At 44.7% G+C, this 25578-nt stretch overlaps 1 protein-coding gene across 1 annotated transcript in view; it reads left to right on the top strand.

The window, feature by feature from the left end:
• The window catches only part of PLEKHH2 (pleckstrin homology, MyTH4 and FERM domain containing H2), a 1974292-nt gene that overhangs the window by 1554155 nt on the left and 394559 nt on the right, over nt 1–25578 (top strand). Inside the window, exon 22 of the mRNA XM_069608462.1 lies at nt 17504–17659. Within this exon, the coding sequence (XP_069464563.1) occupies nt 17504–17659 (156 nt within the window). The remainder of the gene's footprint in view (nt 1–17503; nt 17660–25578) is intronic.

The following is a 25578-nucleotide window of genomic DNA, read 5'->3' as shown; positions in this document are numbered from 1 at the left end:
ATATTCTCCCCCGGCTTCTCTATTTATTTTCGTCTCTCCCCTGTATTATTCCGAATTCTTTCTTTGAATCTCTTTGCTTTCGCCTTCTTCGTTTTGTCTGGGGTGGTAAGAGGGCCAGAGTGAAATACGATACCTTGACCCTCCCAAAGGCGTATGGAGGTTTTGGCCTTCCGGACTGTAAACTGTATTATAAAGCAGCCCAGCTGCGGGTGATGTTGGAACATCTCAGAGACGACCTTAGGACATACTGGACATACATTGAGGATGTGCAGGTTCATCCTTATAAGGTCAGGGATTTGCTCTGGACCCCTTCAGGCTCTTTACCGGCGGTGGCCAAATCCTATCCAATATCCAATCCTTTCGGTTCTTTGGGCGTTATGGAAGCCGAATAGGGGCAACAAGCTCCTCTCTTCATGGCCTTTCCCACTGTCGTCCTTGTGGGGCTCCCCGCTCAGTCTGGGCACTACAGGATTTCGGGGGACGCAGTTGTAGTCGGACCAGGGGTTGGAGAGGGCGGCACAGTTGTTTAATCAGGGGTGCTTTATTGACTTTGCCCAGTTGTCAGAAGTGCTACCAGAGAAGGCAATCTCTATTTTCGATTATCTACTAATTAAGGGCATTCTTACCCAGGGAGATTGGATGGTGCCCCTTTCCCGTCCTCTGACTCCCATTGAGAGAGTTTTTGTGAAGGCCAAATCCAGGAAAGGATGTCTCTCCAAAATGTATAACGTGCTGGTTACAGCAAACGTGTATGGGAGGAAAGGATGGAGGGGGCCTTTGACGATCACTCATGGGAGCTGGTTTTTAGGGCAACTTACGAAGGGAGGCTGTATACTGCAGCCATGGAGCATAATTTTAAAATTCTCCATTCTTGGCATTGGCCCCCCGCCACCCTGTACAAGATGTTTCCTAATGTTTCCCCTATGTGTCCCAGGGCGTGCTCTGGCCGAGGAACGTGGTTCCACATGTGGTGGGAGTGTCCGATTATTCAGATCTATTGGGCGGAGCTGCTTAGCTGGATAAAGAGCATCCTGGGAACGTGCCCCTCCCTTCACCCCATGGAGATCCTTCTGGGTGTCCCCAAGCCTGAGGGTGAGATGTTGCTCTTCTCTAGAGTGACGGGAGCTATGTTGAGAGCTGGTAGAATGGCCCTGTCACAGAAATGGAAAAGTCCTCACGCTCCAACGAAGACAGAATCGTTTAATAAACTTTTGGCAATCTTTACGTACGAGAAACTTGCGGCGATAGCCAATGATAACACATCCTCTTTCTTACAGGAATGGACGATTGTGCTGTTAAATGCGGAATGTGAAGCCCTAAGGCTTTAATCTTCTCGAGCTTGGAGTTGGGTTTGAAGATGGGAGAGGGTGGCCGGTATCTAAGTATACCTCGTGCATTTGGGTGTTTGTCTGGGACTTTACCGGTGGGGACGGGCTGTAGAAAAGTCTTACCTTGTTCAATACCTCTGCTCTAACCATCGTGCACGTCTTGTTTCTTGCTCATTGAATCCTGTGTAGCTCTCTGTTTGGAGGGGTGGGGGCCTTGGGGTGGTGGGTTGTGGGGGTGGGGGAATGGGGAATACAGTGTTTTATTTGTTGGGAATGTTTGGTGAATGTTGATATTTGAAATGCTTAATAAATACAAAGTGGAAAAAAAAATAAAAGAGCTATTGGCCTGTAAAATGAGCATTGTTTGGGGTCTTTCCATGGTTTGAGTATAAGTACCACCTGGGCCTCCTTCATAGACTCCACGAGGTCTCCCTCTCCTGTATAACATTAAAAACATCTGCTTATTAATGGTTTAGCCAGCAGCTGGGCTAGTGCTTTGTAAAACTGGGTAGTGAAGCCATCCGGGCCAGGGGCCTTATTTAACTTCAGAGATCTGATAGACTGAATAATTTCCAGGGGGTCAATCGGAGTGTCTAAGAGATCTCTGCCCAGTTGAGAAATTTGCTTCAGATCTACTCTATTCAGGAATGATATTTGATCCTGATTATTGGGCCTGCTGGGGGAACAGCTCTTCTTCGCCTCATGGCAGACAACCTGTTTTTCCATATGCACAGTTAAGCTCCTGCAGTTGGTCCCTTAGGTTGAGCGAGGTGGCCCCTGTTGTCAATTAGGTTGGTTGTATTGACCTACCTTTCCCCCGTCTATGACCATATTCATGTCTCCAAAAAGCAGACGTGCTCCCCACTGTGTCTAATTTTAGCAGCATAAATGATTCTTTGGAGTGGTTCGGAGCTTAGAATGCAAAGGTAGTCCCCAGTTTTCCCTATATGGCTCCAAGTACCATAACAGATCTCCCATCATATCCCCTTTTGGTTTGGACATATACAAAGCCCAGGTCTCTATGTATCAAGATCGCCACCCCAGCCCTTTTGCCATCAGCTGACGCATGGTATTGGTGCGGGTAAAGCCTGTTGCATTTCCTAAATTGGTGCTTGGCCAACAGGTGCATCTCTTGGAGAGCAAGCAGATGGGACCTGAAGACGCCGAACTTCCCTAAATAGCTGTGTGTGCTTGTTTGGGGTGTTAAGGCTCTGATTATTCAGTGTACCGACATTAAGTACCAGGTTATGACATTGGGTTTCCGTATTCTCCCAAATAATTTCCTTCCCCTATGTAAGAAATACACATTGTGCCCCATGCCCATCCGCCAGCCCAGGGTAACCTCTGTATGAGCGTTCCTCCCATGCTTCTTATCAAACAGATACCCACCTGCCTGCCCAGAGTTTCCCTGCAACATTCCCCAACATTTACCACAGAAGCTTCCACTCGGCCTAATGTTTGCACTGGATGATAAACTGTCATGTTCCACCGGACCATTGAGATAATCAGAACTACACCATAACTAGTGGCTGTGATGGGAACTGTGAGGAATCTGAGGGTCCCTTCACTTCTTTCCCCTTAATATCCTCCTTCTACAAGGCCAGGGAAAGACCATTGCCCTTGTATCCTGACCTGGGGTTTGGGGAGACGACATCCTTAGGTAAGACATAGTACCCCCCTTTCCCTTTTCACAATGACCCCTCAATCCCTTAAAGCTTTGTAGGCTGTTATCAACCCTTTAACTTTTCTTCTCTTCAAACTGTCCCCCAGAAACATCACCTTAACACTGGGACGAGGAAAGACAAACTAGGAAGACACATTGACATTTGAAGGAGACAAACACATATCAGCCCCCTTTTATTAATACAGACACATGTCAGCCTCTTTTGGTAATACAAACAATTATCAGCCTCAATTGTGTTCAGGGATGAGGAGGAGGACATCACGAGTAAGGCAGAGCAACCATTCTTATATTTTAAGTGCTTTTGAATGCTCAAGGAAGTAATTTTGAATATCGAGTCAACTGAAGTCTACAGACTGTTAGATATAACACATTTGTTATGTTGTGATCAAATGATTTTGTTTTTCTTTTTCTCTTATTTTAAATGTGGTTCTGTTGACTGTGTATTTCATCTACAGTGTTGTTAGTAAATGTAATAGGAATTAGATTTTAGGACAAGATAATGTAATTTTTTATAGATTTTGTAAAGGCTTGTTTAGCCATATACAAATTAAAAAAAGAAGTAATTACAAGCATGTTCAGATGCTGAATCAAGTACTTTTGAATGCCGAACAAATTGGAAGTCATAACAAGTACTTTTGTATGCGGAACAAGACTTGAGAACTTGTGAGGGAGTGAAAGAAAGGTGGTGCATGTAGTGGATACCACAGAATGTATTGTATGAAATGCAAGCAGTGCCAATGAGGTGACAAGCCAAGTATTGGCCCAGAGCTAAAAGGGCTCCAGAAACTGCAGGCTAAAGAGGAAACATGTGTTGGCAAGAGCCAGAAGAATACAGAAAAGTGTGACAAAGTGCCATGGGCCCACCCAAGCCACCGTGCAGAGTCAGAAGAGTGTGACACTGAGGAATCAACTAACCTACACTGTCAGAAGTAAGCAGTGGCCAATTGTTGATGAAAGCAGTCGAGCATGGGTATAGGTTGCGTGATCTGTAAAGGGTGAAACTTGTGGTCCGACAACTGCGCCTAGAGCCCGCAAAGGGAAAAGATAATGAAAGTGTACATAAAGTAGTTTGTGTTTTGCAACAACCTTGCATATGATCGTGAAGTCAAGAAACAGAACTGCCTATGTGAACTGGTGAAAATAACTGATATCCAAGAGCTTGGAAGTGTCCCAAGGAACTGTGTTTTGAAAGCTGGAAGAACTGAACTCTTGGGGAACGGAACCCTTGAGATCCTGTGAACTAACTTGAAGTTGGGGAAGGGGAAGCTGATCATAAGCCAAGAGCTGGAAGAATCTCTGAACTTTATTTGTGATACTATTCATTTTGATTCTGACATCCCTTAACATTGTATACAGTTAGTTGTAAGGGCAAATATAGGTTTTGTAGAAAGACTGACTTTTGATTTGGACTTCCTGACATAGACTATCCTTAGTTTTTTTTAGGTAGGGAAATTCCACCTTAGCATAGGGCAAGGCAGGCCTTGCTCCATCCCACATTTTCAGTTAATAAGGCTTTTGAGAACCAAATTTGAATCTGTTGTCTGTGTCTACCTCATGATGCTTTCACACAACATACAGTAAAAGTTTCCCAGCCATCATTGAGGCCCCATCTGAGAGTCAGCCCCTGACATGGCAGGTGGGGTGGGCATGTCCACCCTGCCCCCATGCAACCTCTTACAGAATGGTAGCAGCAAGGAGGTCAGTGTCACTGGACGGCCGTCTTCTTTCCACGCTGAACTGTGTTCCATTACCCAGATTAGGGGCCCTCTCTCTCAGAGGCGTTGTCCCAGGCCGGTCCGGTTACAGTTCAATAGTTTTGCTCCTTCTTCAGCCAAGAAGACTAAGCGCACCATGTCCACTAGTTTGAATTGCAAGCCGAAGTGGTAGGTCCGCTTGCACCTCACTTCCTGGCGTCTCATCTCATCTATAATCGGTTTCATCCTCCTTCTCTTTAGAGGCGTATTCTGGGATATATCCTGAAAAACTTGGACCCCAAATTGCCTCTTTAATCCTGTAGTCCTGTCATTTCACGACTATGTACCTGGTGGGCAGTCTGGTGAGTCTCTCTTTGGGACAATCCTATAGGTCAATCTTGATCGTGGCCTGCCTTCCGCCGCAAGTTGTTGGAAAAATAGTCTGACGTAGCCTTCGATGTCTTCTCCTTCAGCCCCCTCCTTAAGGAACTTAATGCGCAGGTTCTCCCTTCTCGATCTATTCTCCAGATCATTTTACTTGGCTCGCAGCATCTCAGTATCTTCTTTAAGGGTGGGCGTAGCTCCGCATACCTCGCTTACCTCAGCTGCCATGTCAGCCACCATCCATTCATTATCGTCCACTCTGTCAGCAAGCGCCCCAATTTCCTTCTGGAACTCCGGGGCAGAGTCTGTCACTTCCTTGCAGGGACTCCTTGATTCCCTTCTTCAAAGTGTCCTGCAATCGATTCGGGAGGTCCGGCGTGAGCAGCGGCATGTCAAGTGTTGGCTGGGCTACTCCATTGTCATTCCGCTGGAAATATTCTTCCATTTCAGATTTTAATTTGTCTCTGAACACAGTATTTTTAAACAACACATCATTGCATTTCCATTGTGGTGCATGGGAGCCCATGTCCAAAGATAGCCTACACATGTCAGGATCTGACCACGCTACCACTGTATTTCACCCCCTATGATTTTGTGTTCATATGCTGCATGTATCAATATGTGATCAATTCGTGGGTATGTTTTAGGTTCGTCTCAGTACTAGAGTGGTGTGACTGAGGGGATCTATGGACAAATCCTGATTGTTTTTTTCCTATTTTGGCCTGATGATTCTATGAATTAATACTAGAGGGTTGATATGTGTTTGCCCTCCCTTAGTAAGGAAATATTAACCTCTTCCTAGTACATTGATGGCATTTTCCAGGGTCATCTTGAAAGGAAGAAAAGGGGAAAGGATCGCAATAGCCCACAAAGGCTGCTGGGACTGAAGGTTCATCATGAAATTGAAATGTGGGCTGCTGCGTCTCACTCAAGGACATCCCCCTGCCATTCCCCAAGTCTCCTCTACCCAGTTGTTCCTACCCGCATATCCACCCGCAGGGTTGGGATCCAAAGTCGATGGCCCTTTCTTGGTCACCCGAGCAGAGGATATCGGGGAAAATAAAGTGAGGACACCCTCAGATTCCTCACACAACTCAAAAGAAACCTCGGCTCTGGCTCTGCACACTTCCTGCTGGTCACCCCTTTCAATTTCACTGCACTAGGAGGACCCTCCTTCGCCGTCCAAGCACCCACAATCTGGAACTCGCTCCCATTCAGCCTCTGCCTCCTAGAGGACCACCTCGCCTTCAGGAAGGCCTACACTACTTGGCTATTTCCTCCTGCAACCTGACATTCCCCCTCCTGTTCACTCCTACACAAAGAAGATACCTAGGCCGAAACACCATGCCCGCTCTCCCTGGTGCTATTTTGGTTTGTAACTGGAAAACTCCCACTTGAGTGACTCGCCCACGGAGCAGACGATTAGGGCCTGAGGCAAAGGGCAGCTGCCGGGTCAGCGCTTTGGTCCCTGACTTGAGTTACGTGACAGGAGGATATTCGCTCTTGGTGACTCAACCAGGGTACCCCTATCCAGGCTACCATCCGCTGGCTGGGGGAAGGCTCACAGAGGCAGCTACCATCCACTGCTTGCCCTTTTCATCTGTGGGAGCCCCCAACCAGCCCCGGAACCAGTGGACAGTAACTTCCAGGTAAGAGACAATGTCCTAATTCTCATAGCCAGTGGTTAAATGCAGGCAGGTGACTATCAAGGTGTAAGCATTTTGTACTTTCTAGTTGATTGTTATAGTGCAACCAGTGTATTGATACTGGATGATTGCAGAATGCAGGTTAAGGTGTAGGCATTGTGGTCATTCTAGTTGATTGGTATAGTGCAACCAGTGTATCGACACCAGGTGATTGCAGAATGCAGCCTGACTCGAATCTAGCTGAAGGAAAAATACAGCCAGTGTACTGATTCTAGGTACTGTATAATGTAGCCATCACTTAGCCACTGTATTTAGAACTTAGAATTGAGCCATTATATTGAATTTATGTGAATGCAGAATAGTCTTTGTATGGAATCCAGGTGAATTGAAGAATCTAGCCTAGAAACTGGATCTAGGTTTATGAAGAATTTAGCCAAGGTTTGAATCTAGAAGAAAGTAGAATGAAGTGAGATATTGAATCTAGAAGTATGTTGATTTTAATCTTTGCATTGAACCTAGGAGCACGTACAACTTAGCTTCTGAATCAAAGCTAGGTGACCTAGAGTTTAGCCATCATTTCAATTGTAGGTCGCTGTTAGAAGTAGACAATGCTTTGAACTTCTCACAATCCATGCATAGGGAACTTGCCGAAGGCACGGCCGCAGACCCGCATGCATCTGCCATACACCACTCGAAGACACTTCGCACAACACCTCTGCCATAAGAATGCAGCTACCTTTTACAACAAAAATTCGATAAGTAGTGTCAGAAACCTGAAGGTGTCTCTATGACTAGTCCCCGGGGATCTGTCATCCAGATGGCCAGGACATGGCCATCAAAATGGTGGACCAGTGAGGCAGGATCACCTGGAAGGGGGGTCCGCGGGGAGTTGATGTGGGACACAGATGGGTGAGATGCGGTATCCCCCTTCTTCTAATACCTTTTCCCCATCCTGCTATATAGGAAGCTCAGAAACTCGACCCCCTGCCCCTTTTCCGAGACAAACACTTTCGCACACCATGAAAGACGACGGACAAATACCAAAGCCGTTTACAAGGGTCAGGCAAAGTCATTCAATTGCCCAGGATCACACACACCTGACGGCCCTTTCCCTTCCCCAAAGGGATAAAAGGTAGAGCATGAGAGCACAATACGAGCAAGGCAGACCTCACGACGAGACAGCTATCCAGGCACGGCAGTTCACGGGGAGGAGAAAAGCGGCGAGAACAGATGGCTGACAAGGAGAGAAGTGACCTTGCCCTTTCCGACCCAGACCCGTGAGACCTCCATGGATGGAATCGTAAGACCGTGAACAATAGTTTAAGGTACACAGAGGGTGCATACGCTGATAAGCAGGACAGAGGGAGACACCTGCTGCCGTGGTATCCATCTTGACTCCAGATCTACTGAAAAGCCAAGTGGCTCATCACAGCCGGTCGAAGGGGAACCGATAAAGAAACCGAACTGTGTTGAATAAAAGTCACAAAGTGGCACATTGAGGAAAGTTCAAGGAACTGTAAATTGTTATGGGAAGACCAGCTGCAGAGGGGTCTGGCACCACGTGGGTGCTCACTCGAGAGACTGTGGTTGATCCCGCGTTGATTGAAACTACTGATACCAGAAGGCCCTAGGGGAGCTGCGAGGAAAAGTTCAAAGTGATCATACAGGGGTCTAGCAAAATCCCTGTACAGTCGAAAGTCTTTGACCGACAAGCCATTGAGAACGTAAGGGAAGTGAATCCTGCATCAGACGAAAGTAAAAGAAATTTTGAAATGGCAAGAGTGAACACGACGGAGAGATACCAGTAAAGAAGGACAAAGTCTAAAGTCCCAAGGAACAGTGTGTTGACAAAAGCAACCCTGACAGAGGGATGTTCACGGTTAACTGTTTAAAAAGACATTAAGATTTGTGACTGTCAAAAGGGAAACCAATTTGTGAAAACCTGTAGTGAATCTGATGGAGGGAGGAAAACAGTCGAGAAGGGTCTGAGCCCAGGGCTGAAGTCATCGCCCAACGTACATTTGAAAGGAACTTCTTGTTTGTTATTTTGGAGGGTTTGGGGTTGGAAGCCCACGGCTGAAATGTTCAAGGGAGAAAAGACTGAAAGTTATTTTTCCGAAAATAACTTTGGGTCTTCTCTCCCGTGAGAATTTCAGCCACAGGCATCCTCCCCCACCCCCTACTTACCTTCCAGTGGCACAGTTCGCTGTGTGCCGCTGACTCGCTGTGTCCCTGCAACACCAGTTCCTTTTCACTTCTGTGATTTGCAATCAGCACTGCAGAGTCCTTTCCTTTATTTCTTTTTACTTTTTTCAGGACCAGCTGCGGGGGCCACCCCTGCATCCTCCACTCACAATATAGTGAGCAAAGGTGCGGGGGACACCCCTGTGGTCCCCGTAGCCCTTGCCACCGAATAGGGGATTTGGTCGAACTTTTCGGGCATTTGGAATTTTTGAACGGCTGAAATTCAGCCAAATCTCCCATTCAGTCTTTTTTTCTCTGGCTTTTTGAACATTACCATTTTGGAGCCTATCAGGTCCTCGGCGGCAAGTGACTTTTTGTAGAAAAGAGACTTAACCACCGACGGCCCTGATACCTGAAGCAGAACTGTTGCCTCGTTGCGGTTCAGCTGTTCTTGTTCCCGAAGATGATCTTGGACTATCTCTTCTAAAAAATCCATCTTCCTGTCTTTTTTCTTCTGTCTGATCTTCTTAAGGCTGAGGATCATTTACATCGACTGGACCCGGTGCAGGACCTCAAGCTTTTCTTCTCTCGGATGAGAGGGCCAGGACAGATGACCAGCTTTTTGTTGGTTACACTGGTGTCCATACTGGCAGGACTGTGACCATTGAGGGTCTCAGGACTCACTCTACCAGAGGGTTGCCCGCCACCTCGGCTCTGCAACATAGAGTCCCTGTTCTTGATATTTGACAAGCAGATACTTAGGCTTCATTGTAGACATTTGCTAAGCATTACTGCTTGGATTATGTCTGGTCAGGACGCTTGTTTTGGCAGAGCTGTCCTTCAGAGTTTTCTGGTTTAAGTGGTGTCCTTGCTATCCTCCCAGGTCTATGTACTGTTTTAGGAGTCTATCAAAGATGAAGAATTCATGGGAGGAAGCAGTCCATTGGAAGAACAAATTACTTTCCTCTCTGTAATGTTCTTTCTGATGGACATTCATCCTCGCCCTCCATTCCTGTGCCGCTTGGCTGATAGCTAGTACATCTTGGTTCTATGGTTCCTCTGCATCAGATTGCAAGGGAAAAAGGGTAGAACTAAGATCACAGGTGCAGGGCCTCTATATATACTAGTCTGACATATGTCTGGCATGTAAAGACGTCAGGTGGGGCAGCACTGTGCCCTCTGGTGATGGAACATTTTCCGAAGAGCAGCTGCACTAGGAGATTTGATATCAAAGATGAGGAATCTGTGGGAGGAACATCCATCAGAAAGAACATTATGTGATGAATCCTGCAGAGTCATCACTAAACCCCAGTATAAGATCTCCTCCCATTTGGCCAGGGGAAGGCAGACGCTACCTGATCCTAACCCTGGGGGTGGTATCATGAGGGAGGATCACATGGGAGGAGATGGCGTTCAGGGGGAAGTGGTGACACCTTTGGGAGAGACACGGCATTCATCTTCGGGTGAGGATGAGTGTTCTGTAATTCCCAAGTATCTGATGGCCTGTGGTCATTGCATGAATCCCTCTCATCATAAAACCTAAGAAACCTTCTGTGAAAAGTTATCTAAACAGAATAAGTTACACACCTTGGGAGTTTCTAAGTGGAATGTGATATCCTCTAATGATTCTATCTTGAGTAAAAGTTTTAGCTCTAATGTTAAATCACACATTACCCCTATAACATTTCCTAATTCTAATAACATCCAGTTCAACAGTCAAATAGAAAGAAATGGGCATACAAGGTTCAAATCCATTATGGACTTAATGATCCATAATGTCTTTGGTACTGGGAAAGGGAAGATGAACCAGGAGTCAATGAGGATTAAAATTGCCATTTAAGAAAGTATGCCGTTTTTGTGAAGCAAGGTACCTGAGCGGGACCATTAAATATGCAGATGGAACACACCTGTTGGGAAGAGGAAGAAGAAGGAGAAGGAGAGATTTCATTCTCCCAAACTGTGGCTTGGGGTCGCAGTGTGCAGAGCAGAAGGTGTGCAGAAAGGTGAGAGAACCACAGAAGTCCCCGAAACAAAAATGGGAGATCGGGAGAGCAGTGGTCGCCTGGAACGGAGCAGCGGAGGCTCCCAGAGATAGAAATCCAGACAGCAAGAGGAAACTGAGAAGTCCCTGAGACGCAGAAAAGCTGGAGGGAAGAGTCATTTTACCACACAGCACACGAGAAGGCCGCCAAAGCTGCCCACAGTAACCAGTGAGCCTCATAAGAGAGACAGAGCACCAGGGCGATTCATAACATTAACGGCTCCCATAATTAAGTCACAGGGAGTCCAAGAAGGAGGGAGAGGCAGAGAATTAAGTGAATGCCAAATTCAACCCCTTAATTGGCACGATATAAGAAAGCGAAAAGGGTGCAATTCTCCATAAATGAGAAGTCAACTTGGGGAAACCTGTATTCCACATTGCCAACAGCCAAGAGGCTACTTAAGAGAAGTAAGAGTGCAAGAAGGGCGCAACTCTCAATTTTTTTAGAAGTCAACTTGGGGAAACCTACAACCCATATTGCCACTAAAGAAGCCAACTGGAGTGATCAGAGTTTTTCTCCCTGGCAGGAGAGTGAACCAAGAAAGAAACAGGTGATTGGAAGAAGTATGGTTGTGGTAAAAAGATGTTGTGACGAGACATTGATCAAATATATCATTTTGATGAACTGTTGCAGCATCAAAGGTAGTGGTTGTGCTATCCTGACAAAAGCATTTAATTGGAAGAATCATTGTGATGTGTTCGGAATCATTTTTGAAACTTGAGAAAGACATTTTGTGTGGAAGAAAACAATTGCCTTGATTTGTGAGCTAGTGTTTGTGCAAGATACATTTGACTTACCAAGAAAGATATTGCTAAAGAGAACTACTGCCTTGCTTATTTATTCATCGTTTGTAGAAAAAACATTTTCTTTACTAAGTAGAAAAAACACAGTGGATGGAAAAGATATTTTGTGTTGAACTGAACAGATCTTTGTTGAATCAGAACTTGCTAAATGGTATTCCTGAATTAATCCAAGGAAAGGGAGTTCAACCCTGGCCACAAGGAGTACTTTAAAAAAGAAAAAAGATCAGTTTGAACTTTTGCCATGTTTTGTTGAACTGAAATTAGCCAAATATTCCATATATTTGTGATGTATGCATTAGTGTGAGGGTCAGACAATATTGAACACTAGGTCATCTTTCTTTAGTTTAGTTTGCTAGGTAGGGCTATTCTCGTTAGGATAGAAAACGATAAGAGCTTATCTCACCCCTTTTATTTAAAAAAAAATAGCAAACATTAAGAAAACTATACCTTTGTGTGCGTCACACATTTCTGACCCCTCACAATTACCTGGATGTAGGTAATTTGTTCTTCTAACTTTAAATATGATAATGTATAGTACCTAATATTTAAAGTGTGTTTTGAAATAGAGATGTAGTTTCATCTAAGGTTTCATTTGTAGTGTTATGGGCTTTCTTTAGACAAGGAGTATCATTTTGTTATTCATTTGTGATGCTAATGATTTTCTCACAAGGAGGAGGAGACGGGAATGTAAAGACTGCAATCACCTCCCCCACTTTTCCATGTGAAAGAATGCATGGATCGCTGCCCGCAGTGGATGCTCATGTGGGTGGAGATACTTGGTTTCCCACGCAAAAACCAGGCATATTCAATAGGAAATCATGTAAGATGTGAATACATGGTGATGAAATGTATCAGTGGTTTTGTGACTGGTTGAATTATAATACAGAAACCCGTATCCACCTGGATTTTCATGTTGTATTTACAGCCTTTCACAAAAGAATAATTCATGCACACATGGGGATAACTTAGATACAAGTCTACACGTAAGTGGGCCTCTCTGTGCAATATACAGGCTAAATGAACATGAGCGCCGGATTGTTTGTGACAACATTAATGTTGGCATTTTCAACATTTGCAGCCTTTTTATGAGTAGTAACCTCCTTTGAAAGAAAAAAAGAAAATTGTGATCATTTTAGTTTTGGTAAGTAGCATGTCTGTGCCTGTGTCCACATGCCCAGAAGTTGTTGGGGTGTGTGTGTATTGGTGTACATGTTCTCCAAATCTGGTTGGTATTTGTTGGCGTCAGGTTTCTCTTTTTGTGCACATTAATCATCTGTATCCAGGTGCATGTCTGAACATATCTGGTTGGTAGTGTGTGTTTTTGGTAGTACCTGTTTGCGTCATCTCTGTCCATGTACATTTCCAAATAAATTTGCTGGTTGTTGGTATTTCAGTGTTTAACAAAACAAAAGAGGTGATGGTTAGAAAATGTAGAATTAACCTTAGCGTCTGGTACTGGTCTAGGCAACCCTACAGACAACTGTTCTTCAGCATGCCAAGCCATTACAGAGATGGGAAAGACTGCATGCAAATCAGGCTTGATGCCACCCTTAAAGTGCAATCCAACTCAAACTGATTGTTCAGAAGCAACCCCAAATATGTTTCGGGCTCATTGGGTATCATCAGTTAAGTGTAGCTTTTGGCTCTAGGCCCAGTAGGTTCGGGACCCACATCTGGGCATACCCATCCCACTTCGGATTACTATAGCAAATCAAAATAGTTGCTGGAGGGAAAGTCTAGAATTAATCTTAACCTCTGGCCCCCTTTCACACCTGTGTGCCACAAGAGGGTGAGCTTGTTTACACCCTCATCTTCCCGGGCTGCACTGGCAGATGCGTCCTGAGAGAGCTTACCTTCTGGGCTCGGGGCACCACAGGGACAAGTCCAGGTCATCTGGTTTGGGCAGCCCCCCACACAAGGCCCACGCTGGGCAGCTCCACCATTCACCCAGACCCCCAGCACAAACAAGCCGGGATTTTGATGTTGCACCCGCCTCGTCTGGCCCCACGGATGGGCCGACCCCTCTGATGGCCCCATAAGTGCCCAAGCTGCACACCGGGTATGTGGTCCGGCCCACGGAAGATACCAGACTGCACCTGCAGCAGATCTTTTTAGGAGAATTATTAGGCCCTTGGGGGCTGCTCGAGGCCATGGCCCCCCAGAGAGCAATTGTATTGGGCCCCCTTCTTCCTCCCCTCTTCCAACCATTTATTTTCAACGGTTTCTTTTTCTTTAACCTCCTTTTACCCAGGACAGTCCACTCCAGGGCAGGGAATGCATTGTTCTTTTTTCTCTTTCTTCTCCAGATTCTATCGAGTCCCATGGTGGGCTGGATAGTAAAGTACAAGGAAGTTTGTGTAACTAAATTCACATAAAGATATTGTTCTCTCCACGCTGGTGTCGGCCTCTTTATTTTCCTCCGGGAACATGCATATATCCCTTCCTAACCATGCACAAATTGGGCCAATGTCTGCAATTTAATTCATACACCTGGATAACCAGCACAGCAGCACCAGTGTTGCTCAGATCGGTTTTGGTTGTTATGTGCCTAGGTCTGTCTGACAGTTAAAAAAAATAATAATTAAAGTGCCAAACCACCACATCATAATTTAATAGAGTCTGCAACAACAAGATGTGGGGGTCAGCCCTGCAGATAACCTTGCAAATTAACCAGTGGTTCTATGGATTCTCTCTCTCTCTTTCTCTCTCTCTCTCGCTCTGTCTCTCTCTCTCTCTCTCTCTCTCTCTCTCTCTCCCCCTCTCTCTCCCCCTTTTCCGTTGCTCTCCCCTCTCTCTTTGCTTCTCTCTCCTTTGTCTTTTTCTTCACTTTGCTTATCTCTCTCTCCTCTTTCTCCCGTCCTTCGCTCCCTCTCTCTCCTTTTGCCTATCCCTGATTTTATTTGGTCATTTATAACGCTCACAGAACAGACTTAACTGTATAAAGGCATAGCTCATACAAAGAATGAGAATCAGAAGAAGACAGCGTGGAGCACCGAATCACAGCAGAGTGGGCGTATAAAACCCTGATGCCCGCTTCTTACCTTTATTTAAAAAGGTAGGTTTTGAGGGATTTGTGAAACTGATCAACTGCGATCTCTTGAAGGGAGGCTGTTCCAGAGTTTGGGGCCATACACTGCAAAACCTCTATCTCCCCGTGAAATGCAGGAGGAGAAAGGAATTATCAAAAGCAATTGATCCCCTGAGCATAGCGTCCTTGTTGGTTGATAGCGGCTTATTCTATCCCTCAAGTAAGAAGGGGCAAGACCGTTCAGATATTTATAAATCAAGCATGCCACCTTGAAGTCGATTCTGTCACCCACGGCCAGTCATTGGAGAGACCGAGACATGGGAGGACTTACCCAACTGGCAGACAAATCTCACAGAAACATGGAGTGATTTTTGCAACTTCTGCAGTTGTTTGGCTGGAATGCTGCAAAGAAGTTGTTGCAATAGTCCAGAAGCAAATTCACAAGTGCTCCCACTACAGCAGCATGATCATGAACCGGAACGAACTGCAAAACTTGCCCTAGTAGACACACTGAATACAAAAACGCCTGCACCTTGGTACTCACCTAGTCTTCGCTACCAAGATTATCCTGCCAGATAGAGCCTAGGTTTTTAATCATGATAGCGAACTTTAATACAGCTCCCAGAAAACATGATGCACGGGGACACTTCCCTGCAGCAAGTTAATGTTAGGGTCCAAACAAAACGACCTTGGTCTTGTTTGGATTAAATGAAAGCCGGTCTTCCGACATCCAATTGCGCACTTCGTTGAAGCACTGTGTGACCCTGAGGAATGTTTCCGCAACCTTACCTCTTTTAATGAACACCTGAGTATCATCAGTGAAGATTAACCTCAGAATGATTCCTCAGGATGTCCATTAATGACCGAAGATAATGATTGAATAGTATGGGGGATAGTGAAGAGTCTTGTGGTACTTCACAACCCAGGGGTATTGGGTCTGAAATGAACCCTCCAGATTTGACCTGCTGTTGCCGGTAAGATAAGAAAGATACAAACCTTTTAATTGCTTGTTGGGAAACATTTCCTATCTATCTCAGACGGCTGAGCAGGATATAATGATCTACCGTGTAAAAGGCAGCGGATAGATCCAGCATTACTAACATTGACAGATCTCCTCCATCCACGACCCTTAAGGGGTAATCTTGTATGGCCAACAGTGCCGTCTCAGTACCGAACTTAGGCCAGAATCCAAATTTAAAGGAGTCCAGTAATGACTCCTGCTCCACCTATTCCTGCAATTGGCAGGTAACAACCTTCTCGAGGACTTTACCTGGCCACGGGAGACCAGCTACCAGACTGTGATTCTGAAGAATGGCTGATTTGATTTATTTAGCAATGGCGTGAAAATTGACTTTTTCAAATCCAGAGGTAGTAGACCCGGCTCAACCCGGAGTTTTGTTTATGAATATTGTCATCCATGGAGCAATCTCCAGAGCCAAACGCCTTGTGGTACATACCAGCATTGGGAAAAGTAAATCATTGTTAAGTTTATGTGCTGCTATTAAAGATTGAATATAATCCTCTGAAACTGGTCTAAAATCGAACTGAACAGTATGTTGAAAGTTCCCTGATTGCCCACAGGATAAACATTCTGTCTGTCTGAAAGCTGTCTTTGAAGAGGACTGAAGATTTGATTACATTTTTTCCTGGATGATTTCTAATTGTTCCTTTAAAAAAAGAATTAAATGCATTGGCTTGTGCTAGCGAAGGCTCAATGGAAGACGAGGTAACTGAAAATAATTCTCTGGAATGATTTTTATCTGCGTCAATTTTCTCATTAAGGTACTTCGATTTTGCTTTATATATTGCTAAAAATCCATAGTTCTAAAATGTTTACGTAGGGGGATTAGATTCTGGGAAAACCAAGGAATAGATATTTTCATCTTTTTGGGTTTAAGAGGTGCTTTTTTGGAACATATGTCATCCATAATAGTTACACCAAAGTGAAAAAATAGTCACATTTTAAAAAAACATCAATGGTGGCTAAAGTTCGATTAACTTCACATTCTGCTATATCAGCCAGATCGTTGATTTTACGAGCTAGTAGCATAGACCTACCATTGGTGAGAGATTGTTCTTGTTAGGTCAGTGTATTGAGAAACATTCGAGCAGAATGGTCTAACCACTGAATAGGCAAGGTATCTGTCAGAGTTAACCTATTTCCCCTCAACAATAGTATGTCTAAACAGTAACCTTTAATATGAGATGGAGAAATAGCAAATGGTGTCAAACCATGGTTGTCTATAATCTCCCAGAGTTCCTTAGACTATTTGGATAGCCAAACAATTTCCTTATGTTTTCTCCCTGTCGAGGTAAGAAATAGATCTTGCTTTTCTAAAAAGGCCTTAGCCAGTCCTGGGGAGTCTATATCCAAACAGAATCTTTTGCGAGGAAGTGGGTGTAATCCAGGCAACCAGCTGACCAACTTGTTGTTCTTCCCTCTCCCTCATCAATCTCTCTGTCCCCTCACCCCCCTTCTAGGACCCCCAATACTGAGGTCCAGGAAAAGAGTATATTAGTTCTGCCATGCTGCATGTAGTCCTTCAGGAAGACATTTTAGTTATCGCTGCTGGCTTTGCTCATTCATTCTACTGCCCTGGTATTTCATCACCAGGAAACTAGACAAACATTAACTCACTGCAGCATAATGTCAAAAGATATTAGATACGTTCAGCATTTGTTTAAAAAATATTTTCTTCCAACGTTGCAGGTGGTCGGATTCGATGCTTCCACTTCAGTAGAAGAATTTTTGTGCACTCTGAACCAAGACACAGGAATGAGGAATCCAGCACAGTCTGGATTTGCATTGTTTACGGATGATCCTTCTGGCAAGGATCTGGAGCACTGCCTCCAAGGAAACATAAAGGTAAGGACATGACTGATATATAAAAGTCTGTAAGATCATTATACAGCACAGGAAGAATTGTATTTTGGCCCACATTTTAGCACCCTATATTGGATCCAGACAAGAAATAAATGGGACCTAGAGCAAATATAGTATTGCTTGCCTGTTAAAAATATACATACTGTGCAGAAGGTGTCAAATGTATTTCAGTTAACTAAACATTCAGACTTTGTATGTGAAATACTGGAGATGCAAGGATGTTGTACTGATCAAGGCAGTCTGTATTGATGCCTTCCTGGTTCCTGCAGGCATCCATGAATCTTTGCACTTGTACGTTTTATGACATGAACTGCTGATGACCGGTGTAAATGGCTTCACTTGCACACTATTTACTGACTGATATTCTGAATTAGCTGTGCTGTAGTTGCTCAATCTAGTTGTGCTCTTACAACTTTCAGGTCTACCTCCAAGCAGTCCTATCAAACATGTGGTCATGATATGACTGGATGACTTTATAACTGGAACCTAAACATTTTACTTTCATTCTTACAGAAATTGTTTTGAAACCTGTTGGTTTAGCATTTGACACCCTGAACACTGTTTTCTTTCTTTGTTTAATGACCTCGTTCTTGTGCGCCACTGTAGATTATTTTTGCCATTCACAAGTGATTAAGTCTGTGTTAACTTGCTGAACTATGTCTCTATTAAATGTTCCATTCGAAACACTGTGAAACAGGTTATTTGAAATGATTGCTGCTTGCCACTTATTCGAAGGTTGAAAACTAGTTTTATTTAGCTGTTACAAATACAGTAAATCTTTGCCCAGTAACTTTGCAATGTTCCCTTCTCTCAAGTTCAAAAACCTCTTGACGTTCCTTTGCCCTATTCATGGGTTCACCTCTCCCCCACACATTTCCTGTACTTTTGATGTGATGTTTATACTGTACTGTAGTAGGTGTGGAGGCCTGATGATATTCCTTGGCCATATGTCAGGGGCATTGTAGTAAACTTTACTGAAAAGTGTGTGTCTATGTGTCACATGTTTAAAGCATTTTGGAAATTCCTCAGTTCTCCATGGACATACTTTTAACATTCTGGATTCTGTGGTGGCAAGGAATGAACAGACTGGCCAAGTGGTGCCATGGTGATTGCTATAGATTTGTATTAAATGATAAACCAAACCTATCTATCCCAAACTCTAAGGGGATTTCCCTACCTAAACTAAAGAAACGTGGGTGCTCATCAGGAAGCCTGTGTGATTCCAACAAAAAGGCACTGTCTCAGTCACAAAGGCTCCTATCCCTGTCACTACAACAAAACACCATGAAGTCCAGCTACTATACATAATCCAGGAGAATTACTCCCTTCCCTTGGATGAAAGCATCAAAATGCCCCTCAGGTTGCTAAAATCAAAAGTTCATCAAATGTGTGTTGGGTTCTCTGCAACCCAACAAAAAACAAACAGTTGCACCAAGTTCTTGTGTGGCTAGGAGAATGACTCCCTTCTCCTAGCTGGTCCGCAATGTCTTTCACAGTTCTTAATAACTAATAAATATAAAGGCTCCTGGTTAAACCCTGCTCTACCCAGGTGGGTTAATAATGAAACAAACAAATGATCAGGGACACTGAACCCGGTGCACACTCCTCTAACGTTTTTCAGAAATGATCAACATAATTGAGGATTATTCAAACATTATCAAAACTTCAGCATAGGCGGAAATATTTCTTTTTTATCTAATGATTTAATAAATAACTAAATGTTTTAGTTAAAATGTATTTACAGGACATTCATCAATTCAAAAACAGTATCTCAACATGATACATTAGTGTTAACCCAAGGCGATGAGCTTGGATCACGGTACAAAACATATACACCCTTCAATCAGTGAGGGATCACATTGAGACAAATGGAAATGTAGACAAAGTGTAACTAATTACACAACCTTTACAGTGTGTGGGTTTAACACTGCGAAGGGGAGTCAACACAACAGTGTCTTGGCCATTTGTTAGCTAATCTATGTAGCTGCGAATTGGTAGACCTTCATCAGGACGAGAAGAGAATTTGTAGTGGAAGGGTCCTGTTCTCGTGTTTGAATGACACTACGGCATAGCTCTATGGTATCCGGACTTGGATGGAAGTCCAAAAACACTGGCTGGCAATTCTAAATGTATCTTTGCACACCATGTATATCCTATTTTGGGATTCTGCTGAGGGCAGATCCTAAATATCTTCACCTCCACAGAAGTGGATACTGTAGGGTGCTGTAAAGCAGGTATCTGCTGCCCTTTCTAGACAAGATAAATCATTGGGGGATCCACAAGTATGTACTGCGAAGCTGAAGGGCTTCCGGCTGCTGTCTTCAGAATGCCGTGCACGGCCGGAGGCCCTTCAGCTTCGCCGGACACGCTTGTGGATCTCCCGATGATTTATCTAGTCTAGAAAGGTTATGCTTCCCCCAGGACCGGCTGGTCCCATGGCAAGACGGTCGATGAGTCTCTTCAGATCATCAAAACTGACACAGAGACGGCTCATTCACTGTGTACCTTCCAGCAACATCGATCATCGTCCTTTCGTTTCTCGAGAGGGAAGCCCAGCAGATCCTCCAAGGGATATACCACTCCCTATCAGCATCCTTTCCGCTCCACGATGCAGGAGGCGTACAGAGGTCACTCTCAAGCATACGGCAGCGGGGGAGAGCGTCTGCGCCACCCACAAGGCAGGGCCCTGACACCAAAACAGGCCTGAACTGGCTGTGGACTTGGGCCCCCACTTGTGCATCTCAGTGGGAGGCCAGCTGGTGAGGTTTGTCAGCATGTCGAAGACCCTCACCACCGACAGATGGGTGTTGAACGCTCTCAAACATGGGCACACCTTGGAGTTCCAGCACTGGTGTCCTCAGATTCCTTCCACTGGTGGCTCGACAAGAACAGCACATGGCAAAGCTGCTGCAGGAGGTTCAAGCCATGTTAGAAAAGGGGTGATAGAGCCCGTCCCACAGTGACACCGGGGCTTCGGAGTATACTCCAGATACTTTCTGGTCCGAAAGAAGGCAGGAGGGTGGAGGCTGATCCTGGACATTCAATGCCTCAGCAAGTACTTAAATCCCAGAAATTCAGGATGGTCACGTTGTAGCATGTGCTCGGCCAAATGGTGGCAGGCGGCATTCTGGTGTATCTGGATCTGGACGATGCCTACTTCCACATCCCCATTCATCGGAAAAGCACTGCAATTTCCTGCGGTTCATGGTCCAGGGACGATCAGTTGAAAGCACTTCCCTTCAGACTGAAATCGGCCCGTGGGTGTTTACCAAGTATTTTGTATTTGTATTTTATAGGGTTTTATATAGCGCTTTACACCAAAGTGCTTCACATAAGGACAAAAAGAATACATAACAAGCATTAACAACATGTGAATCAAGTGTCAGAAAACAGTATGTAGAACAATTTACATGAACAATATGGCATTACATGAGTGGTATTGGATTGTGGTGGGAGAGGTAGAAAAGATATACGATGTGATGTGACCAAGTGCTTCGTGCCACAGGCGGTGCATCTTCGTCTCGAGCGTGTCCACGTTTACCCGTACCTGGAAGATTGGTTAGTCCGATCCAGCTCCCATGCACTGGCGAGCCAGGACATGGCGAGGACCGTGTGTCTGGTGACGGATCTAGGGTTCTCCATAAACTATCCAAAGTCCTTCTTGGAGCCATCGCAGAACGCTCTGTTTCTATGAGCCCGACTCAACACAGTGACTTGCCTGGCGTCTCACTCAGAAGAGAAGGTGGCAGCCATCCTAGGGAAGGGTCAGCATGATCGTCTACTGTGCAAGCCTTCAGGTCAATGCTGGGCATGATGACCTCCTGCATCAACCTCGTCCTCCTTTGCAGACTAAATATGAGGCCTCTCATGGAGTTTCTGGATGCGAGGTGGCTGCAGGTCTCGGGATCCTGGATGGACAAGATCACCCTCAAAAAGCAGTTCCAACAAGCAATACAAAGGTTGAGCGTGCGTCCTCATCTCACGCAGGTGGCTCTATTCCAAGTTCCGCCTTACCAGGAGACAGTGACCACAGATGCTTCTCTGGAAGTGAGGGGAGCACACACCGGACGGTTGCATGACAGAGGCCGCTGGATGCCAGAAGAAAGGTCCCTCCACATCAACGTCCTTGAGCTTCGGGTCATCTGAGGTGCAAGGTGGTGAGCATCTTCACAGACATCACCACCACCGTGTTCTACATCCAGAAACAGGGTGGGACGTGCTCTCCGGCGCTCTCCAAGGAGGCCGGGGATCTATGGCACTGGGCATCACATGCTCGGACATGTTACTCATTCCTTTTCACCTGGTGGGCCCCAAAAACACCATCGCAGACTTGCTTAGGAGGGAGCTACATTCTTGCCACGAGTGGGAGCTTTGCCAGGACCAAGTGGACCTTCTGTTTCATGAGTGGGGCCAACCCCAAATAGACCTTTTTGCAACGCCGACAAACTCCAAGTGCCAAAGGTTCGCTATCAGGTTCCCGCAGCCGAGGAGCATGGGGATGCGTTCCCGTTCATGTGGGAGGGACTGTTCCTCTACACTTTTCCTCAGTTCCCACTCCTCCTATGAGTGATCAACACACTCAGAGAGTGTCACTGCAAGATGATACTCGTCGCTCCAGCGTGGCCGCGTCAAATCAGGTATCCAGACCTGCTATGTCTGTGGGCGGCTCTGTCCATCAGGCTACCGCTACTCCTGGACTTTCTCGCCAGAGAGGGTGGGGCAATTCTGCACCACGACCCGGCATCGCTGAACCTCGGCCAGGTGGGTCGGAGAGATCCAGGCCCCATCGTGCAAGCAGCCATACTTGTCCTTCCACGCTTCAAGGGTGGTACTGCGTACACACCCCACCTTTATGCCAAAGGTGTCGTCGGAGTTCCTCCTCAATGAGCCTTTGGTATTGCCTGTCTTCTTCCCAAATCCGTTGTCACCAGCAGAGAGAACCTTGCATTCGCTGGACGTTGCTCATGCCTTGAAATTTTACGTGGCACGCATGAAATGTTTTTGGAAGACTTCTCAGTTGTTCGTCAATTTGGGTCAGAGAGAATTACACTGGATTGAAAAACTGAACAGTCTTTCCCCCAATGGAATGAACGAAGAATATAATTTGGGTGTTTTCTTATAAGCCTCCTTATAAGCTTACTGTTAGACTTTTGATTTTTTTTGAGATTAAGACATGCTTGACTAGCTCTACTAACTCTAATTTTTAATTTGACGTATAAAAATATATAACAGTAAAATACATATTCACTGTTCCTTTACCATCTAAGGAATAGTTACTGAAGTTGCAAAAACAGCTAGGTCATTAGATTGTTTGTGTTCTCAACACTATCAATGCCTGATAGATCTTGAGTTTCTATTTTCTACTTGAAATGATGAAATAAATATACACACCCACATAGATGTTGCCCGATTGTAATTAATTGACATAGAGGATGTATATTTATCTTTAACAACAGATAGACTGTGAGCATGCTGGATTTTTCCTCTAATCACGAGACTGTGATAATTTTAAATGTCATGTTTTTTAGATCCATGTAATAGCTCAATGGACCTACATTACCCACCATTAGATATGTTTAAAAATAGAGGTTAACTTCCAACTTAGTATTTTAGACTCTACTCTGTTTCATAAATACCGTGCATTATATTGCTTCAAAAGTAAACATTGTGACGTCACGACGTTGTCACGCATTGACGTCATTACGCAATATAAACATTACGACGGCCATTTTTCTCAGTTGCCGTTCGTACGAGCATCACCACAGATACATGCACAAGGGCGTCCCCTTTTCAGGTAATCTGTGTTAGAACCTTGTGACATTTATACTCACCACATAGAATGATTCAATAGCGTTTTTTCTAACTGGTAAGAATAGCCTCTGAGGAACCTCTTTCCGTCTACAGGGCCCACGTTACTTCTGATTGTGCTGTTAAGACCCTCTACAGGATTATAGAGCTTAAATACAGTGGGAGATTATCCAAAATCCTGACTACGACCTGCAGATCAGGTAATTACTAATACCCTTTTTCTAATGGATTTGTTTGAGAATACAAACGTTGTTGTTTATATCCAATACCCTTACTTCTCACTACGGTAGGGACTTATAGCCCCCTTTTTAATTATTTTTTAGGATTGACAAGAACATACTAATCAGGATGGAACTTGAATTTCAAATTGAGAGCATACTAAGATACTAACAGGTGATTATATATAAGGAAATATCCAGTCATGACAGACAGGTATTACTATATATCATGATGATTAAAATAACAATATACTTTTTTACTGTTGATACAGATAAATTGAAGAAAAAACAAGTCTAGTAGACATCTTCTGAAGAAGGGGCTCTATTCGCCCCGAAACGCGTAAAGCATACTGTACTTTGAAGACTTTGGCTCTGTCTGCTAAGACGCATTTAACATATCACATATTACTGTGAATGTCGGACTATGAGTTAAAATCAAGTACAAACTGTCTACTATAAGCCACACGAATTGTAAACGAAAGATGTTGGTTGACTGGACTATAAAAAATAGTTACCATTTGTACCATGTACTGTAAAAAACAGTTTACTTTATGTTACATATGTTGCTTATGAACTGATACAAATTGAATGTTGAATTATTGTTTGTCTAAATTAACCCTAACTGGGGTATAGAATTCATGGATGACAAAATCATCCCTTTATAAAGTTTTATTTTGAAATTACGCAAGAGAATTTGGTTGTTTTTTCAACCAAGGGACGGGAGTGTTCCACAAAGGTTGTGGACACCTGCTGTTTTCACATAATTTTGCACCTGTCAATCATGGAAAGGCCTTGTCAAAGGCTTCCATCTCCAGGGGGCTCTCTGGTTGCATCATGCACTGTCATCGGCTGGCTAACGGGCCTCTGCCAGTCCGGCCGAGAGCCCACTCCACCAGAGCCATTGCAGCAATGGCAGAATTTCTCTCTGGTGTGCCCCTTATCGACATCTGCTGGGCTGCTACCTGAAGATCCATGCATACCTTCACGAGGTTCTACTGCGTTGACAGGGATTCCAGGGAGGAGTCCTGGGTCGGCCAAGCGGTGCTACGCAACCTATTCACTTGAGGTGAGTCTGTTCCAGAGGTGAGTGTACACGCCATACCTCTCAGAAATCATTGCCAGAGACACCTCATCTCGCCCTAAGAGAACATGCCATGCCAACAAACTTAAGAATCCTGCACATTCGTAGAGCCAAAGCAGGGGGCATTGGCTTTCCTCACATTGCTCCGAAACTTTGGAACTCCCTTCCAAACACACTCCAAGCTGAACATCCCTCCCAGTATTCCGAAAAACACTCAAGACCACCATGTTCAACTAACTTTCCTGCTCTAAATGGATCTAAACTGTAACTACGTCTGTATTATGCTTTCGTATGTAACCTGAATGTATATGCAATCAAGCTCACTGTCTGTAACAGCGCCACGATGGCCCTGGGCTGTTGCGCGCTTTATAAATGTTAAATAATAAATACGTGTTATTACTTTTGCTGAGCCTTGCCACCACCCGTGGTTGTGTATATTTACTGCTGTGTAATCATCATTCGTCACCATGTGAATCCATGCCAGACCCAATGCTGCAGAAGGTTTAAGTTACTTACCTGCAACTCTTGTTCTCCAGCATGGGTCTGGCATGGATTCAAATGCGAACCCTGCCTCCTTCCCCTCTGTGGCACTTCCTGGTTCATACTGCCACTTTACATGCTTACCAAATCTGATGATGGCCACCAAAGGTGGAGCTTAGGTAGAGGACTGTGATTGGATGGGGGCAGTATGACCCAGAGGACAGTGATTGGTTTAGAGGAGAAATACAGTTTTCAAGCTAAAGTGAAACAGTTTTTTCTTTTACCGAGGATTCCCAGTCTAACGACGGGGAATA

The sequence above is a fragment of the Ambystoma mexicanum genome, chromosome 4q, assembly GCF_040938575.1.
Source record: "Ambystoma mexicanum isolate Mex_15411 chromosome 4q, UKY_AmexF1_1, whole genome shotgun sequence".
Lineage (NCBI taxonomy): Eukaryota > Metazoa > Chordata > Amphibia > Caudata > Ambystomatidae > Ambystoma > Ambystoma mexicanum.
Note: the sequence above shows the minus strand (reverse complement) of the source record. Positions and strands in the feature narration are given on the sequence as shown.